The following is a 20115-nucleotide window of genomic DNA, read 5'->3' on the forward strand; positions in this document are numbered from 1 at the left end:
TTCAGGCATCTTATCAAATTAACTTCCCTTGTCTGTGCATGCATGGGCTGTGTGGCAGGAGTCAGCAGGTGCAAAAGGCACAGGCACACTGGTAGTGTCAGAGGGCTAGTCAGAGGCACTTATGGGACCCATAAGAGTTAGCATTCTAAGAAACAGTCTATTTTAAACTTACATTTCAGTCAAGAGTAAAAGATCAAATGTGTTTATAATTATTGCCATCATGCTAGCTGACAACAGACTGATGCTTTCCTTCATGTACCATCCAGCTCCACCAATATGCATGAGAGCTGTCAGCTGCCAGGTTGAGGAGGATATTTGGAATTGCACAGAGCTGTCTATCTAACCCTGTACATTTAATGTTGGCACTGATGAGTGATGCTTGGAGACTCTTCAGCCACGGGTTAGCTGGTGACAGGAATCCCCCAGAGTAGGGTAGCTGCTGTGAGTAATCAGTCATGAACCTTGTGCATCTCGAACTCTTCAGGAGCTTTCTTGCACGATCCGAGGGAGTATGTGCAGCTAATTCAGAGACTAGAATACAGAAAGGACACTGTTTTTCTCACTAGCTCACAAAAGTAAACTGTCAAAATGGGACTGTGGTGGGCTCTGTCATCATTATGTGGTCATCACTCAGTTGCAACTGAACATGTTCAGCCAGGTAGCTCTAGTAGCTGCTGCTGGTGTCCAGACATGGGGCTGCAGGAGGTGGGAACAGTTAGCTTTTCTTGTCTTACTTGCCCTTCACTCCGCATGTCACCTTCAAGGTTGACCTTGACTAGGGCTCACCAAGGCTATGCATGCTAACGTGCAGCAGAAGGAGTGCCTGCTTTGCTTTGGTGCCAGAAGAAAGAAAAGCTACTGCAAAGCTGGGAGCTGTTTTCCCTAACGCTAACACTAGAAACGTTGTGTGACACTGACCCAAAGTTGCCAGGCTGTGGTTGTTACATTTGTTGACATGTTATGACTTGGTATTCTAACACATCAGCAAATGTGATCTTTTGTCTTCCCCGACTCAGCAAAAGGATTTCTCATCTTTCAGTCATAGACATCCTGGCTTTGACAAAATTCAAGGTTTTCTACTTTGTGCTTTCAGCCTCCTTAGGCCAGCAAAAGTGCTGATAGAGAAAAATAAGGTCTAATGAGTACTAGCAAATCCTACATATACATTAAATCCCTAACACATTTCTGTGCTACAGAACATGTTGGTAGCCTCTCATAAACTACCTGCAGTAGTTTATGTCTCCACTAAGGTGTTCCTGAAGTCAGAAATCCTTTTCAATGCATTGCAAGTGGGATAATGTGAAATAAAAACATCCTGGGCAAATGTAGGGAGCAGAGTTGTCAGCAACCCATTAGGAGGAAAGGCAAATGTGGTTTCTTAGGAATACATTACAGTGTGTGGCTAACAGTGACAGCAGGTACATGAATTGCTCTGGTTTTCTTGAGGAGATACTGACCCAGAATCATTTTGGTGGGGAGAATAACCATTCCCTTTAATGACACAAAATCAGATTAGGCGGAAATAGGAGTGATCCCCCATCATAGAGAAAAAAAATACTGCCAGTTCTCACAAGGACTTTCATTGAACAGAAGTTAGTTCACTAAAACTTGCTGATAAATACGAGGAATGCTTTGTTTTACTTGTTCCTGCCTCCTACCCTGATTAAATGAGCTGTCCAGGGACTCTCATTCCATGTCTGCCTGACAGGGAAACCTAAGGGCTGTTTAATGACATGCAGAAGCTGAAGAGGAAAATCATTAGCGCTCAAGTGTCTAGGTAACTCTCTTAAAAGCTGAGATTAAAAGTTATGATGAAAATGACCTTCACACTTGATGTTCTCTCTTTGCTTTTCTTCACAGTCGAAGCTATAATAATCACTTTTTTCCACTTTGTCACTGTATCACTAATTTCATGAAACATTTCTGTGCCTCAGCAGGAATTTGGATCCAGGGTGGTAATATTTGCAAGTGTTGCATGGATGCAAAATAAAGGCTGGTACCAAGGGTCAGATCTTTTCTTTGCAGGGAACTGAACAAAACCTGAACATAGGTCACTAGATACAGGGTTTTAATATTTTAATTAAACATGATTATAAATTTAAGAAAGGATAAAATTATCATCAAAAGTTTTGAGTATGCCCTGCTCTCCCCTCTGAATAGTGCAAAAATTTGCTGGGGAGCACAAGGAAAGCATGCTGGGAATGGAAACAGTCTGTGGATGCAACCAGGGGCTTGCAACCCTGCGGGCTCTTGGGCAGCAAACTGAAAATGCAGGGCATGTTGAATTGAAGGAGGATGACATGTGTAGTCATGTTTGGATCAAATGAGAGGACAGGGGAAAAAAGATGTGGCATTTGAGTAGAAAGAAGAGAAGAAATATCCAACACTTAGAAATGAGAGCAGTTAGTGCTAGTAGTCAGGCTGGAAGACAAGAGTAAGAAGGAGCCATTTGGGAAGGAGTTCCTTGGTGTAGTTTTCTTTATTTTTGATTTAAAATTGTAGCAGGCTTTGTAATTATAACTGCAGCTGAAATTAATGGCCCGATTTGAGATACCAGTGCCTGCTTGATTGCTTGAAATACGGAATAGTTTAGGTAAAAACAACATCTCTCTCTGTTAAGATAATTAAGGTTTTATTTTGCTTGAAATTGAACTTTTCTTAGGGTCTTAATGGCACAAATCATGCTGATATTCCTATAGCCTATAGTGAGAAAAAGAATAAAAACTTTATTGTCCTGCATTGAAGTAATTATTTTAGCTTATTTTTCATTCTGAACTTTCTGTTAAAATAGAAAAAAAGAAAATAACAGTTTTATCAAAAATTATGCTTGTGATTTTTGAAGCCCTGAAATGTTCCTGGAGACATGGGAGACCATAACACATTCTAGAGTAGTTTTCTCCTAATACACATGGAAAAAAATCTTTCTCTGATGTCAGCCACGAGAACATACAGATGAAGGCACTAACAGAGAGGCTTTTTCATTGCCTTGAAGAAGTGGCTCTTATTCTGACTGCCCTTCTTGGAGGAAGTCTAAAATTCAGAATGGAGTCAGGCTCTTCTCTGTGGTGCCAAGCAATAGGACAGGAGGCAACAGGCAGAAACTGATACACAGGAAGTCCCAGCTGAACATGAGGAAGAACTTGCTTACTGCGTGGTTGACCAGACTGGGACAGATTGCCCAGAGAGGTTGTGGAGTCTCCTCCACTGGAGTTATTCAGAACTGTCGGGATGCAATCTTGTACTACGTGTTCTAGGATGACCTTGTTTGCGCAGAGAGTTTCAACCAGATGACCCACTGTGATCCCTTCCAACCTGGTCCATTCTGTGATTTTGTGACTCTTGGTCCACCCTTCACAGGCACCTGAGATGCCTTGTCCCCCCGATAGGTCTGGTGTTGGAGCACCATAGCTTTGTAGGTCTGAGTTGATGATGACTGATGCTGTTAGGCTCCTCTCAGCACAATGAAATTCTTCTTGTCCACTCTTGAGACGAGCAGTTACCCCTCCAGGTATCAAAGATGGGCAGTTCCTTCTCCAGATAAAACCTACAGTTTTTATCAGCAAATAACTTTGCATAAAACTCAAGTAAAGGGAAAAAGTGGAATTAATTTTCATAGAGATTAGGTTGTGGGAAAAGTAGCATTATTCTGTCACAAATTAACTGTGGGTACCCAACCCTCATGTAACGTGTTGAGTATCTCAGAATATTTTCATCTTTGTGACTCCATTCCCACTGAGAATTTCTTCAGGACATGTGTTAACTTAGAAGTAATATATAAACAAGGTGCGAACAGTTCAGTTAAGTGGTAACCTGTGGTTAAAAACACAGCGATCAAATTCAGTGTCTGAAGTTGGCAGGGAGATTGTTTTACCACCTCAGGAAGACTTGAAATTAAACTTGTTTTGAAATGTAGGTGTTAAGTCTGTGAAAAAAACTCACTTGCACATCTAAATGAAGTGGCTTTCCGAAGTCAAAGAGAGCACTTTGAGCTCTTAGGCTGCCTTTAGGAGAGCACGGGGCGTGCTCCCTCCATATAAGTACTTTGTTGGGGTTGTGTTTTGTAGCATCTGTGAGAACAAAATCTTTAGGTAAAACCAGAGCTCTGGTCTCTGTCTGGCTGCCCTTGGCCCTTGTCACCAACAGGGGGTAGGGCTGTGCCGTCAACTGCTTGAGCTAACAGAGAAAATAGTTTTGGGTTTATTTTTGTTGGGCTTCTGAGACCTTATTAACTTGAAGAGAGTTTTTGGACATACTGGATTTCTGCACTGTGCTTGTGTTTAGCATTTTGTTATCCTTGACTTTGTCTTCAAGTAAATGCATGGGGAATAGCCTTATAAGGAGCAAAAATCCCTTCTCGTTTTAGAGAAAACAGGAGGAGAATTAAGCTCCTTCCCGCAGTAACTGGACCTTCTGATTGCCATGGCTTTTGAAGATGATTCTTTATTTTCCTGTATGTGATGGATTATGCATGTGCCTGTGAAAATCCAATGAGTTTTTCTCTACAATCTCTCTACTTTTGGTTATTTATTTTGTATACTGACCACGGACATACACCATCCTAGCCTAGAGCATGGGGCAGGGGAAGTCCTCCCGCAGTTGTTCTGTCTTACACTTCTCTCAAGCTGTAGGCAGTTGGTGGCTGTCTGGGACCCTTTGGAAAATGAAAGCCCTCCCAAGGTGTCCTAGTTCAGCAGGAGGGACCAGCTAACCCTGTGTGGGGGTGATCAAAGCTGTGTATTCTACCCCCTCTATTCATTCCCCAAGGACAATGGGCCATTAGCAGCAGCTGCCCAGGGAGCCATTATCACCTTCACACCCAGCCTGAGGGGGGCGGAGCTGCTAATGGGCCATCAACAGCTCAACACCCCCTGGCTCCCAGAGTCAATCACCCATTGTGTGAGTCCCCGCCCAGGGGGAGGAACTGAGTGCTCCCTGAGGGTACATAAGTGGTGGGTAAGAAGACCTCGGGAACCTTCTCGTCGGATCCAGAGCAGCAGCAGGACCTCGACAGCAGGAGATCACCGCTCTCGCCCAGACCACAGCCCTCGCCTGCACCAACAGGTTTTTCTTTTCCTTTTGCTCTGGACTTGGGGGAGCCACAGGGGTCTCAGCACAAGGGCAAACAAACCCCCTTGGGTTTGTGCCCCAGGACACTGGGTTATACTGCTGGGGTATTGTGAGTTGAAAGCAATTTCCCTTGTGTGTCAGTGTTGTTATAATAATATTATTATTAAATTTTAGCTCTGACTTATAATCTCTCTCGTAGTGAGTTCATTTTCCCTTGCTGGTTCACCTTCAAACCAGCACATCTTTTGGCGCCCAACGTGGGGCACGAGAGAGAAGTCAGAACTACAATTTCATTTTGTGTATTTGGGTACAGAAAATCCCTGACTACCATGTTGCTTGATGTATTCATGTGGATGGTGTATCTGGGCCTGTTCATATTTCGACACATGGGGAACCATGTGCCTGTTTTGATGCTCTCTTTAATACCAGGGAGAAGGATCAAAATTGCTTTATTAATATACTATGTTTATGTTGTCATAACATCAGAAGCAATGAATTTCATTGTGAATGTATATTCAGTCTGGTCTGCCTGTCCTGGTTTGGGTTGTTACCTCTGGGGTCTCATTAAAAATAGCACCCAGACTGTGGGGAAAACAGGCGGAGATGGTTACTTCCACCTTTTCACCTCTGCTACAACAATCATTGAAAAGATTGAGCTTCCTTTTGATGTTAGGGACAGCATAATCTTGCTGTTAGTGTTGCTTTGTCTCCTCTGTACTGTATACACCATGTTTAGGGTCAGAACTGGGCTCTCTAAGGAGACTTGCTGGAGGCCTGCCCTGGGAGCGGATGATGTTGAGTGGCACGGGAAGTGGGAAGATATGGGCCAGTATTTGGAGACCTTCTCTCCTCAAATGATCTGGAAATTCACCCCGGAACAACTGCAGGACCCTGCCAAAATGCTAAGCTATGTGAAAGGAAGATGCTCTGGTAGTCCCAGAGATGTGCAGCTCACAGCAACCTGCTGGGCCCTGGCCACTGCCTACCGCACACTGCTTGGTGTGGTACAGCATCATCAGGAGGAGGAGAAAAGGAGCAAATCCACAGGCACCATGTCCACCCAGACCATGACTGAGCCAGAGAGGAAGAGAGATACATCAACTAGCGCCATGTCCACCCAGACCATGACTGAGCCAGAGAGGAAGAGAGATACATCAACTAGCGCCATGTCCACCCAGACCATGACTGAGCCAGAGAGGAAGAGAGATACATCAACTAGCGCCATGTCCACCCAGACCATGACTGAGCCAGAGAGGAAGAGAGATACATCAACTAGCGCCATGTCCACCCAGACCATGACTGAGCCAGAAGGACAACAGAAACCGATAGCAGTTGCCCCTGTCCAGAAAAGAAAATCAAAGACCAAATCAGTTCGTATAGCGCATGACGAGGAAGAGTCAGGACCTTCATCTCAAGCAGAAGAAATGGAGCCAGAAATAATCACCCGGTCCCTATCCCTGGGAGAGCTGCGTGAGCTCCGGAGAGAGTTCACACGACAGGCAAATGAGTCCATCTTGACCTGGCTACTTCGAATCTGGGATGCTGCAGCCAATGATACCATTCTAGATGGGAGTGAGGCAAGGCAGCTGGGATCCCTGTCTCGAGATGTTGTCATTGATCAGGGCATTGGAAAGAGACAGGAAACTCTCAGCCTCTGGCGGCGACTGTTGTCAAGCGTGAGGGAGAGATATCTTTGTAAGGAGGACCTCCACGTACAGCAAGGACAGTGGAACACGATGGAACAAGGTATCCGGTGCTTAAGGGAATTAGCCGTACTGAAGATAATCTTTTCAGAGGATGAGAGATTCCCTAAAAGTCCAGATGGTGTCCAGTGCACATCCCAGATGTGGTTAAAATTTGCACGACTTGGGCCAGAAATGTATTCTCGCTACCTTGCAACATTGCAGTGGAGAGAGGGAGAAGACAAGGTGGGTGCACTGGTCAGCAAACTCAGGATTTATGAAGACACTGTCACTGCTCCATTACGAGCCCATGTCTCAGCTGTGGAAACAAAACTGGCTGAGCTGGAAGAGAAGATTAAGGAAGGACTCTTCCATATCTCTCCAGAACAAACAAGAGTCTCCGCCATCAGAAGCAGGCGTCTTCCAGCTAAGGAGAAAGGGTACACTCCACGCGGCAATCTGTGGTTTTACCTCCATGAGCATGGAGAAGATATGAGAAAGTGGGATGGGAAACCCACCTCTTCCTTAGCAGCTCGGGTACGTGAATTGCAAAGAGGCACAACTAACACAGGGAATTCTTCAAGGTTGAAGGCTGCTCCGGTCTCTCGTGGGCAAGGCTCCAGACAGTATAGGAATGATGATGTTATGCCCGATCCTCTTGAAGGAACCTCCCGGTCATATTCACAGGGAGAGCGCAGTGAGTACCATGACCAGAACTAGGGGGGCCCTGCCTCTAGCCAGGTAGAGGAGAGGGACAATCGGGTTTATTGGACTGTGTGGATTCGGTGGCCTGGCTCATCAGACCCACAGAAATACAAAGCTTTAGTGGACACTGGCGCACAATGCACGTTGATGCCATCAGGATACGTCGGGGCAGAATCCATCTCTATTTCTGGGGTAACAGGGGGATCCCAACAGCTGACTGTACTGGAAGCTGAAGTCAGCTTGACTGGCAAGGAATGGCATAGACACCCCATTGTGACTGGTCCAGAAGCCCCGTGTATCCTTGGCATAGACTACCTGAGGAATGGATATTTCAAAGACCCAAAGGGACTGCGTTGGGCCTTTGGCATAGCTGCTGTGGAGACAGAGGAAATCAGACAGCTGAGTACCTTGCCTGGCCTCTCAGAGGACCCTTCTGCTGTAGGACTGCTGAAAGTTGAAGAACAATTGGTACCGCTGGCCACAGCCACAGTGCACCGTCGGCAATACCACACTGACCGAGACTCTGTGACCCCCATACACAAGATGATTCGTGAGCTGGAGAGCCAAGGGGTGGTCAGCAAGACTCACTCACCCTTTAATAGCCCCATATGGCCAGTACGAAAGTCCAGTGGAGAGTGGAGGCTGACGGTGGATTACCGTGGTCTCAATGAGGTCACACCCCCCCTGAGTGCCGCTGTGCCGGACATGCTGGAGCTTCAGTATGAGCTGGAGTCCAAGGCAGCCAAGTGGTATGCCACCATCGACATTGCCAATGCCTTTTTCTCCATTCCGTTGGCAGCAGAGTGCAGGCCGCAGTTTGCTTTCACCTGGAAGGGGGTGCAGTACACCTGGAATCGACTGCCCCAGGGGTGGAAACACAGTCCCACCATTTGCCATGGACTGATCCAGACTGCATTGGAAAAGGGTGAGGCTCCAGAACATCTACAGTACATCGATGACATCATTGTATGGGGGAACACAGCAGGGGAGGTTTTTGAGAAAGGAAAGAAGATAATCCAGATTCTCCTAAGAGCTGGTTTTGCCATTAAACGAAGTAAGGTCAAGGGACCTGCTCAGGAAATTCAGTTCCTAGGAGTGAAGTGGCAAGACGGGCGTCGTCAGATTCCAACAGAGGTGATCAACAAAATAGCAGCTATGTCCCCACCGACCAGCAAGAAGGAAACTCAGGCTTTCCTAGGCGCCGTGGGCTTTTGGAGGATGCATATCCCTGAGTACAGTCAGATTGTAAGCCCTCTCTACCTTGTGACACGGAAGAAAAATGATTTCCAGTGGGGCCCTGAACAACAACAAGCCTTTGAGCAGATTAAACAGGAGATTACCCATGCAGTAGCCCTTGGGCCAGTCAGGACAGGACAGGATGTGAAGAATGTGCTCTACACTGCAGCCGGGGAGAATGGCCCATCCTGGAGCCTCTGGCAGAAAGTACCTGGGGAGACTCGAGGACGACCGCTGGGATTCTGGAGTCGGGGATACAAAGGATCTGAGGCCAGCTACACCCCAACTGAGAAAGAGATCCTGGCAGCTTATGAAGGAGTTCGAGCTGCCTCAGAAGTGATTGGCACTGAGGCACAGCTCATCCTGGCACCCCGACTGCCAGTGTTGGGATGGATGTTCAAAGGAAAAGCTCCTTCTACCCATCACGCCACTGATGCCACATGGAGTAAGTGGATCGCTCTGATCACGCAGCGAACCCGGATAGGGAATCCTAATCGCCCTGGGATTTTGGAAATCATCACCAACTGGCCGGAAGGTGAGAGTTTCGGATTGTCCTCTGAAGAAGAAGAGGAGCAGGTGACACGAGCTGAGGAGGCCCCACCATATAACCAGCTACCAGAAGAGGAGAAGCGATATGCTCTCTTCACAGATGGCTCTTGCCGCATTGTAGGGACAAGCCGGAAATGGAAAGCAGCTGTATGGAGTCCTACACGTCGAGTTGCAGAAGCGACTGAAGGACAAGGTGGATCAAGTCAGGTTGCAGAGCTGAAAGCTGTTCAGCTGGCTTTGGATATCGCTGAACGAGAGAAGTGGCCAAGACTCTACCTTTACACTGACTCGTGGATGGTGGCCAATGCTCTGTGGGGATGGCTGGAGCGCTGGAGAAAGGCCGGCTGGCAGCGCAAAGGGAAACCCATCTGGGCGGCTGAGATGTGGCAGGACATCGCTGCCCGGGTAGAGAAGCTGAGTGTGAAGGTCCGTCACGTAGATGCTCATGTACCCAAGAGCCGGGCTAATGAGGAGCATCGTAACAACGAGCAGGTGGATCGAGCTGCCAAGATTGAAGTCTCTCAGGTAGATCTGGATTGGCAGCATAAAGGTGAATTGTTTCTAGCCCGATGGGCCCATGATGCCTCTGGTCATCAAGGCAGAGATGCGACATACAGATGGGCTCGTGACCGAGGGGTGGATCTAACCATGGACAGTGTCTCACAGGTTATCCACGACTGTGACACATGTGCTGCCATCAAGCAGGCCAAGCGGGTGAAGCCTCTATGGTATGGTGGACGGTGGTCGAAATACAGGTATGGGGAAGCCTGGCAAGTTGATTACATCACACTTCCCCAAACACGCCAAGGCAAGCGCTATGTGCTGACCATGGTAGAGGCAACCACTGGATGGCTGGAAACATACCCCGTATCTCACGCCACTGCCCGGAATACCATCCTGGGCCTTGAGAAACAAGTCCTGTGGAGACACGGCACCCCAGAGAGAATAGAGTCTGACAACGGCACCCACTTCAAGAACAGCCTCATAGACACCTGGGCCAGAGAGCACGGCATTGAGTGGGTGTATCATATCCCCTACCATGCTCCAGCTGCCGGGAAAGTTGAGCGATGTAATGGACTGCTGAAAACAACCTTGAAGGCGTTGGGTGGGGGAACTTTCAAACACTGGGAGCTGCATTTGGCAAAGGCCACCTGGTTGGTCAACACTCGGGGCTCCATCAATCGAGCTGGCCCTGCCCAATCAGAACTCTTGAATACTGTAGATGGAGATAAAGTCCCTGTGGTCCATATGAGAGGTATGTTAGGAAAGACTGTTTGGGTTAGTCCCACCTCAAACAAAGGCAAACCCATCCGAGGGATTGTCTTTGCTCAAGGACCTGGTTGCACTTGGTGGGTAATGCAAAAAGATGGAGAAACACGTTGTGTACCACAAGGGGACCTAATTTTGAGCGAGAAGAGTTTGTAATGTTTCATTGTATATATGTATATATATATATGTATAGGTAAAAAGGGGATTAATTTGGGAATGACTAGATGGAGTAGAATAAGGGGTGGATAATGTCCTAGTTCAGCAGGAGGGACCAGCTAACCCTGTGTGGGGGTGATCAAAGCTGTGTATTCTACCCCCTCTATTCATTCCCCAAGGACAATGGGCCATTAGCAGCAGCTGCCCAGGGAGCCATTATCACCTTCACACCCAGCCTGAGGGGGGCGGAGCTGCTAATGGGCCATCAACAGCTCAACACCCCCTGGCTCCCAGAGTCAATCACCCATTGTGTGAGTCCCCGCCCAGGGGGAGGAACTGAGTGCTCCCTGAGGGTACATAAGTGGTGGGTAAGAAGACCTCGGGAACCTTCTCGTCGGATCCAGAGCAGCAGCAGGACCTCGACAGCAGGAGATCACCGCTCTCGCCCAGACCACAGCCCTCGCCTGCACCAACAGGTTTTTCTTTTCCTTTTGCTCTGGACTTGGGGGAGCCACAGGGGTCTCAGCACAAGGGCAAACAAACCCCCTTGGGTTTGTGCCCCAGGACACTGGGTTATACTGCTGGGGTATTGTGAGTTGAAAGCAATTTCCCTTGTGTGTCAGTGTTGTTATAATAATATTATTATTAAATTTTAGCTCTGACTTATAATCTCTCTCGTAGTGAGTTCATTTTCCCTTGCTGGTTCACCTTCAAACCAGCACACAAGGTTACAGTGTTGGGGATTCACATGAATGTGGGAGCAGAGGCAAAAGTGGACTGGATGGGAAGCTCCTTAAAGTGGTTGAAGTGTAACCCAGTTCATCTCTGGAACAAACAACACCTTTCTATCACCCCTGGTCAGCAAAATAAAGGCACAGTTGCAGATGACTTGTCAGTATCCAACCACTGTCTTCAAAGCTTGTCTGTTGCTTCATGGTTTCTAATCTCAGAGTTTAAATTTGGGCAGTAGCTGTGTCTCTAGGTCTCTATTTGTGCAGTAATACACATGGTGTATTGGAACCCTGTCCTACCAGTAGGGCTCCAAGGCACTCGGGGTATGTAAATGTTGCAGTCACCCTTTTGCCTAAACTACAAAGTCTTTCCTATCTTTTGACAGATTGAAGACATCGTAACAAGAATGCAGGATGACAAAACAGGTGGAGTTCCCATCCGCACTGTCAAGAGCTTTCTGTCCAAAATCCCCAGTGTCGTCACTGGTAAGAATCCCGGATAGCAGAGTAGAGAACATAAGCTGGTACTTGCTGACTCTAAGCAAACATACTAAAGCCACTAAACAGAAGAAATATAAGGAAAAAATGCCCCCTCTCTTAATTTTGTCTGTATGCTGTTCTTTTACAGGCTGGAGTATTGAACAAAGGTTTCTTAATTCTGTTTTAGGAAGCAAGCATTTACATTTCTTTGGAGTGAGTTGTCAATAAATGTCATACAGGTTTTGTGTCTATCCGAGTATCACCAGTCAGAGACAATCCCTATGATGGGCTAGGACAATCTTAGGAATGAGGTCAGGAAAGAGTGTAGAAATTGTCTTCTCACTCATATGCAGATACTCCTACTAGACTTGGGTCACAGGCAGAGGAATGTGAAATACATTTTATGCATGTTTGCTGCTTTATTAAAGCTCTATGTACAAAAGCAGGGATGGTGTAGAAACTGGGATTCAGAGTACCAAACTGTTCCTCCATGTATTTCCAGACAGTATCTTCCAGTGCAACAAAGACCTTTGCCATTGATAGATGATGAGTTTATTCAGGGTGATGTGAATTGTACGGAGGACTTGTACTTGGGTCTCTGGTACCTGTTTTCAATGACTCAATGGTAGTATTGATTACAGTGGCACAAAACTACTCTTTTCCTTCTCTCCATGAGTAGACTGTTGTCGAGTGTGGGGTACCCAACTACTCCTGACACTTTAAATGTATAGTGTTGTATATCTGTAAAGCAAATACAGTTTTCTCTGTCTCACAGAGTCTTTTTTCAAATCAGACCAGATACACACACTGATGAGTCTGTTTAGGGAAGTTTCCTCTCCTATTCTGCAAAATGAAGGGCATCATTCTCTGTGACTGTGACTTTGCTGCCATAAAAATCATATGGTCTTTAAAAATGCCAAAGTTACATTGTTGCATTTAGACACCACAAATAACTGAGAAGACCAGCATGTCAAAGGGACCTTCCTTCCCCTTGGGATTTCTTCTATACCATTGAAAAGGAATGGGGAAATTCCTGTTGGCAACAGGGATGCTAGCAGTGCAGCTGGTGTCAAGCTGATGCAGAGAGCGCCCTGCAGAAGAATGTATGTGAGCTGAAGCACTTAAAAATGTTTTTACTGTAAAAATGGTTGGATTGAACAGAATTTGAAGCGTTTTGTTTGATTTCAGGACTGTGGTTTGATTTCCTTATATCAGAAAAAATGTCCAACTTAAGCTACACGAATGGAATACAAATCTACAGGGTTCTTGGGTATAAGTCAGGGAACATGAAAATTGGAATGACATTATTACTTAAATGCATCTCAGTCCAGTTATTTTCTTTGTATTGAGCAACAGGCTCTTCTGTTTGAAATTGATTTCAGGGTGGTGACTCAGTATAACTGACAGTAGCAGTGTGAGGGTTTTACAGGGGAAAAAGAAACATGAATCTAGAATGAAATGTGAAAATTCCAGGTTATGGCTGGATCAGGTATGAGCTAACTATTTTCAGAGGTTCCTGGGGAAAATAACTGCTTTGAAAACCCATTCCATAAGTTTAAGTCTGCACTACACAGATTGGATGTCTTAAGACTGACTCAGCTAAAATGAGTTTCTGATATTCTTGTTCATATTCATAGCATCAAAAAAGTAATTGATCTAATCATCAAGCCACGGTGTGTTACTCAGAAGAAAAAGGAAACAGGAGACCTCACAGCATCTTTAAACTATGGTTAGCAGCTCCCTGCCACAACTCCCTTGTACTCTATTCTGGAACAGCTGCTGCAATTGCATTGTCTTGAAATGGTTGGTTTTCACAACACCAGGAATAGCGAGAAGGTGAAATGAAATAAGGAGAAAGCCTCTCTCCATAGCTCACAGAAAATTCTCAGATTTGGAAGGGAACAAGCTCAGTACTGTTGCATTCAGGTGATTGAAGATGGCTTTCTTGTGATGCATGGACACTGTAGGAAGCCTCTGAGTTTGAAAAGTATGGGAAAGTAATGGCCCAGCTGAGAGCCTGAAGTTTTCTCTGTATCTCATTTCTCTTTTCAGATGCATAGACCTGTCTATTTTTAGAACAAAATCAAAAGAAATGTATATATGATATCAGTGTCTATCATAGATGAGTGTAAATAGGAGCACCTACCTTTGAATGGAAGCTGAGGACACTGGGTTTGTTGTCTGGGGAGGGAAATGTTGAGGGAAGTGAGATGCTGTAGAGAAGACAGGGTCAGATCCTTTCTCAGGGTTGTGTGGTGAAAGTACCAAAGACAATGCACACAGGATGCAGGGAAAGAAATCTCAACTAGATGTAGATTGAGGAAAAAAGTTAGTTAGGGCCAGAGCAGCTGAACATGGGCCCAGTGACGTGAGAGACTGTGGAACCAATGGTTTGCAGCTGTTCAGAAATCCCTGAGTCCAGGTGAACTGAGCAATCTGACCTAAATGTGCTTTTGGCCTTGCTTTGGATGAAGTTTGGGCTAGACAGCCTCCAGAGAATCTTTCCAACTGAATTATTATGATCATTGGATACTTGGTTTTAGTGCTTGTCTAATTCCACATAGTATCACGAACACAAGAGAAGAGCTTGTATTTTCAAAAACATGGTACCCCCTCTTAGGAAGAGTATAACTCTAGACCCTAGCATTCTCACACACTTTTTATTTCTACCTGAAAAATGAAACAGCAATGCTGAGATGTGACTTACTTGGCAGGCTCACAGTGACTGTGATTAACAGGGATTTATTTTTGCTTGACACTTCTATTGTAATTGCTTCGCACAGGAGAAATGTAAAATCTTAAAGAAAAAGAAACATTACAGCAGTGCCTTGGTGCTCTAAACAGGCAGCTCTGTTTATAGTACAGCAAAGTGGGTGTTTGATTTAAAGTTTGAATAGCATGGAGAGAACTGCTCATCTCTGTTTTGCTTTCATCTTTCCTGATGCCTGAGCTGTGAATGAGGCATTGGGTAACATGAGGAGAAGGAACCTCAGGAGGCTATCGTTAATGGTCTTCTCTTGACAACAGGAATCTGAGAAAAAGGATGAAAAATGTTTTTTGAATGTATGATGACACTGGATGAGGATGCTGTGCCAAAGACATATTTTAATCTGCAGTAGAAGTGGATTTGTGTATCCTCTTCTCTAGCCTTTGGCTCAAAGTAGGTCACTCAAAGGAGGACATATCACACCATTATCTTCTTGGTTAAACCTTCACTTTTACAGTCAAGCCATAAAGAATGAAAGTAAGATGGAACCAGTCTGTATGGCATCTGCATTGTGCAATGTTAAGTTTGGAGTATGAAATGACAAAATGCCCGAGGGCAGGTGTTGAGTAGTGCTGTAATCCATGCCCAGAATGCGTCGTCAGCCAATGCACATTGATGGCATTTGCTGCAATAAATGGAGTTGGTTATTTCTCTTTTAGTGAGAAAAAATTTCCTCAGTAATGCTTTTGTTTCTATAAATGAATTGGCAATTCTCTATTTTTCGAGTCATCAGACTCTTGTGAGAATATCTCATTATACTAACCAGCAACAAAACTGGTTTTCTCATCTTCTTTTTGATTTTCATATAATTACATCTTAAAACTAACCTCCTTTTTGGTAGGAGAACCAAACACATAGCTTCTTCTCCCACTCATTCAGACTTGGTCCTATATAATGTTGCCAAAGCAAGTCAGAAAGAAGTCAGTGCTGCAGCAGTGCAAAAATCCTCCTTCATGCTTCCCAATCTGCCCCACATTCCCACCCTCATTCCAGATTCTCCTGGTTTTGTGTACTATCTGATCCTGTGTACCAGCACCTTAGCCACCACAATCCAAGGGGTGCAGTCTAAAACCCTTGCACTATTCTGCCCTCCTCCCAAGAGGTTTTGGTACAGCTGCATTCTGACCTATAGCTTGAACTTCAAGCGGGCCTGTCCCCACTGCTCTGGCTTGAGTGATACCTCCTCCTACCAGCAGCAGTCCTCGAGCTGTGCTCACTCACTGCTCCTCATCCTAACGCTCACTTGTCTTCTTGCTCCGCTCCCAGAGCTGCCCACCTGGCTGTGAGCGGATTGATGGGTTACGTCCCAGCTGTACTGGCTTGGATTACCTGCTGCCACCCAAGCGTTGTGCACAGAGCCTTGCCAATGCATTTTACTTCTGTCCTGCCATGTCTGTCTTACGTAAGTCCTAGGCCTCTCTGAGCAGAAAGTGCCAGTATTCCTGAAATGTGCCAGATGGCATGTCAGTACTCGAGGCTAAAGAGCTAAACCAAGTTTAAACTGCCATGTGTCTCTTGTCTGAAGAAGCCAGCGTGTGTCTTGGCAATGCCTATGGAGTTGTCCCAGAACACATCAGAATGTCACTCACTCAAAGAAAATGCATTTGGCTGGAGTACAGAAACCCCACAGTGTTGTGAAAGAGACTTCTTTATTGATAGTGTTCCCTGGTGATGCAGTTCAGGGCAGACAAGTACTGCTGAAAAATTTCCTGCACCCATTGTAAAATTAGCTCACCTGGGACCAGTCTTGAGGTTGTTGCCTTTTTACTTCAGAGGAGCCCTCATCCAGATAGCATTGTCCTAGTTCAGCAAGCTGGGACCAATTTATCACTGTATGGGTGTGACCAAATCTGTGTATTCTAAACCCTCTTTGTCATTTCTCATGAACTGTTAACAATGGACCATTTGCAGCAGCTGCCCAGGGCACACCTGACCCCTCAGGCTGTAAGCTGGGTGTTAGAGAAACCTGTGAGACAGGAGCTATAATAACTCCCCTCTGGAGTTGTTAGCACCTCCACACCCAGCCTGAGGGGGCATGTCTGCTAATGGGCCAGCAACGATTCCAAATACCCCATGACTCACAGAGTCAGATCACCCACTGTGCAAGTCCCCACCCTGGGGGAGGTACTGGGCATTCCCACCTGAACCAGAGGGTATATAGCCATGAGGTTTGGGGACTTCTGGGACCACTCATCAGACCCAGAGGAAGACTAGAATCTCAACAGGGCTGTGCCTGTCATCAGCACCAACAGGTTTTTCTTTCCTTTCTTTTTACTTTGGTCTCTGGGGAACCACGTGGGTTTCAGCACAGGGGCCAACAAACACCATTCTGTTTGTGCCCCAGGGTCCTGGGTTATACTTCTGGGTTTTGTGGGTTAAAACCAATTTCTCTTTGTGTCACTGCATGAATTGTAATATTTTCATTAAATTGTAACGCTGACTTATAATCTCTTTTGTGTTGGGTTTGTTTCTCCTCCTAGTTTACCTTTAAACCAGCACAATCGTAGCCAGAGGCACGAGAGAGAAATGAGTTCCTTGTGTCTAGGGTTTGAAAGGTCCCTGTTCACAAGAACTGTACAAAAAAGATGATGTTGTGTGGAGAGCAGGACCAGGACTGGCAATACTGGTAAGAGCCAGTACCCATCACCTAGCAGGGCCCGGAGAGCAGGCTGCAAGGTTGAGTGCTTGGCCAGAACGTTTTCTTTCTGAATGCTTTGTTTTCAGGGGTAGAACTTGCCTTGATGCCTTACAGTAACTCTTTTCATTGGGACCAAAACCTCTATAAGCTGATGACAAATGGATTTGGCTTCCTCAGGCTGTCTGTCCAGCTGCTTGCATCACCTACCCATAGGGCTCTAACTGCAGGACTGAGTCTGGTAGATTTCCCTCAACATTTAGGTAGTGTTGTTCTAGATCTTATTTGTCTTTCCTCTCTAGTTTTGCTTTGAAAAAATAGGACACTTGAAGTGTGGTACTGACTCTTTTTTAGGCAAAGTTAGGAGATATAGATAGTCCAAAATCTAAACCAAGTTCAATCTTTCACTAAACCTGAATGGGCCTATTTAGCTAAAAGATGCAAACAAAACCACAAACTAACAAACAAGAATGACAAAACTTAAATCAATATCCAAACTAATTTTGGGTGTTTACTGATTTGTAAATAATACAAAGAACATACTCATGGGTAAAAATTGACATATGTTTATATGTACATATATAGTACTGTATAATTTCTGATGGGTTTCCAGATGCTGCACAGTAAATTCAACAGTTTAGCCAAATACTGGTCAAGCATACAAATCCATTTATTTCTTATAAAAAATCAATTGCTCTGAGCAAGTTGCATTTAAAGTAATTCAAGTCAAGACTGGGCTTCTTCACAACAACTTACATTTCCTTCTTTTATGCACCTCTTCTTCAAATTGCACCCAGTGGAAATGTAATCCATCCATTCCTCGATAAGAAGTCTAGTACTTCAAAGCTGCTGAGAATCACACAGCATTAGACATGTCAGCAATTACATGAGTAGCCCATGCCTTGCAATTATTTTTTATCTTGTAGCTTTCTCTTAAGCTCTCTAATCACATGCCAGGAGACAAATTAACCCAGTTAAGGAGCCAAAGACTTAAGCTGCCTTCATCCATGGCACCCTCCTCCCTCCCTTTTTTTCCTTAACTGCACCCAGCTTCTTACTTTTCAAAGGGAGAGAGGGACCAGAGAGGAAAACATGAAAATAAGCCCCCTGAAGTGGAGCAATTCCTTTCCTGTTGTTGAGATGCAAATAAACACCTCGTGAAACAATAGTTTAAAGAATTTGATTTTCAGAGGACAAGGGGGACAGCAGACTAATTGAATAGGATATGGTTGTCAAATAAGAGAAAGCAATCAGAATTAACACTTTAAGCAGTAAATATTCAATATATCTCTGCGCATCTGCACATGTGTAGACCTAAATACTTGTAAATAGTGCACAATTCTTAAGAATAAGCCTAAGGGTGGTAACTGTTGTATGCTAGAAATAACTAAAGATGTGTTTCTGCATTTGTAGGTGCTATGCAGAGTGAGTACTGCGAGTGTTTGTGTATCACTGCCCCCTGCTGCAGCCAAGCTATAGTTCACTTCATACAGCTTTCCCCAAGCCATGCTGTGTGTGTATTGTGCCTTCCCAGCCCAGGTGTAGTTTGTGTGGTGCATTCTGTATGCCGCTCATTCCACGGTAGTGGCCCTCTCTCGCTTTGTGGCATAAACCCAACCCAAATATTAGGGTATGTGTGACTTGACAGCTACTCTGAGCTTTGAGAGGAAGGATGGCTTTCATAGCTGGCCATTGATGCCACTTTTGTGTGTCTGCTTCATAGTTCTCCATCCAGATTTCTCATCACAAAAGCACGCTTGTATGTCACATGAAGCTTGCACATCCCTTAAAAATGCATTGTGGGATAAATCCTAAATGATTAAATGGTATTAACCATCACCTAAAATTACCAAAATTGGTGCTTTTCACAACCATGTTCTTTCATATGACAGTACTTGAAAGTAGTCATACCTGAGATGGAAAACACTGGAGGAAATGCACATCACAGCAGATGGGTGCATTAAAATCTGGCTTAGGCCACTGAGGCACTTATGAAACACATCCTGAAGCTTTAGTATTCAGTCATTAAGGTGGTCTCTTAAGTGCTATAGGCTTGAATATTATGAGAAGTTTAACTATCGTACGTTAGAATTGTGAAGGTCCTACCTGTGTTTGCTGTATTTCCCCCTCTGCATCTGCCAAGTGGAGCTATGACAAAATCAGAAACTTAAATAATTATGCTGCATGGATGTTCCATGAAACTACAATGTGAAACTACAATGAAAAATCACAAAATGGTCCAGCTTTATCTTTCTGCAGTGACTTGTCTGTTTTTTCTAGACACCAGAGATACTGGCAAAGGGAAAGTAAAACCAAGAAGACCTTCCAACCATATGAGCAGAAATTAGAACTCAAGTTTATAATTTTTCTTACTGATGAACATGATCATGAGAATTGCTGGGTTGGAAAGCATCAACTGAAAGCTATGAGCCTGGAACAAAGCGAAGCTATTAAAAATGATTTAGTTTCCCCTCTGCAAGATTTGCTTTTAGGTCTTTTCAGTCTTTCAATTGAGACTAAAAGCTGGAATAGAGACAGATTCATGATAAATTGCCTGCTGATCTCCAGTGTTTAGATGAATTGGTAATTCCACCACAATAACAAAAAACATTACGTATTAAGAACATTTTTGTTGCTGACTGTAGTTTTATTCTGAAATACAGCATTTAGCTGATGGAATATGGTGGCTAATGAATAAAGCGTGAAAAAGAAAAGTCAACAGTATTTCAATGCCTGTAGAAATATATAGAGATGAATGATGAATGCTTTTCTGCATTCATCTTGCTGTCTTCAAAAGCACAGCATTATTACAGAAGGTTGATTCTAGATCTGAATGAC

General features: G+C 44.8%; 1 protein-coding gene across 4 annotated transcripts in view; it reads left to right on the forward strand.

Moving 5' to 3' along the window:
• The window catches only part of RGS6 (regulator of G protein signaling 6), a 283923-nt gene that overhangs the window by 164545 nt on the left and 99263 nt on the right, over positions 1-20115 (forward strand). For all 4 annotated transcript variants that reach the window (XM_071558236.1, XM_071558235.1, XM_071558237.1 and 1 more), the window contains one exon: positions 11782-11881. In XM_071558236.1, coding sequence (XP_071414337.1) covers positions 11782-11881 — 100 coding nt within the window. The remainder of the gene's footprint in view (positions 1-11781; positions 11882-20115) is intronic.

The sequence above is a fragment of the Pithys albifrons genome, chromosome 6 (assembly GCF_047495875.1).
Source record: "Pithys albifrons albifrons isolate INPA30051 chromosome 6, PitAlb_v1, whole genome shotgun sequence".
Lineage (NCBI taxonomy): Eukaryota > Metazoa > Chordata > Aves > Passeriformes > Thamnophilidae > Pithys > Pithys albifrons.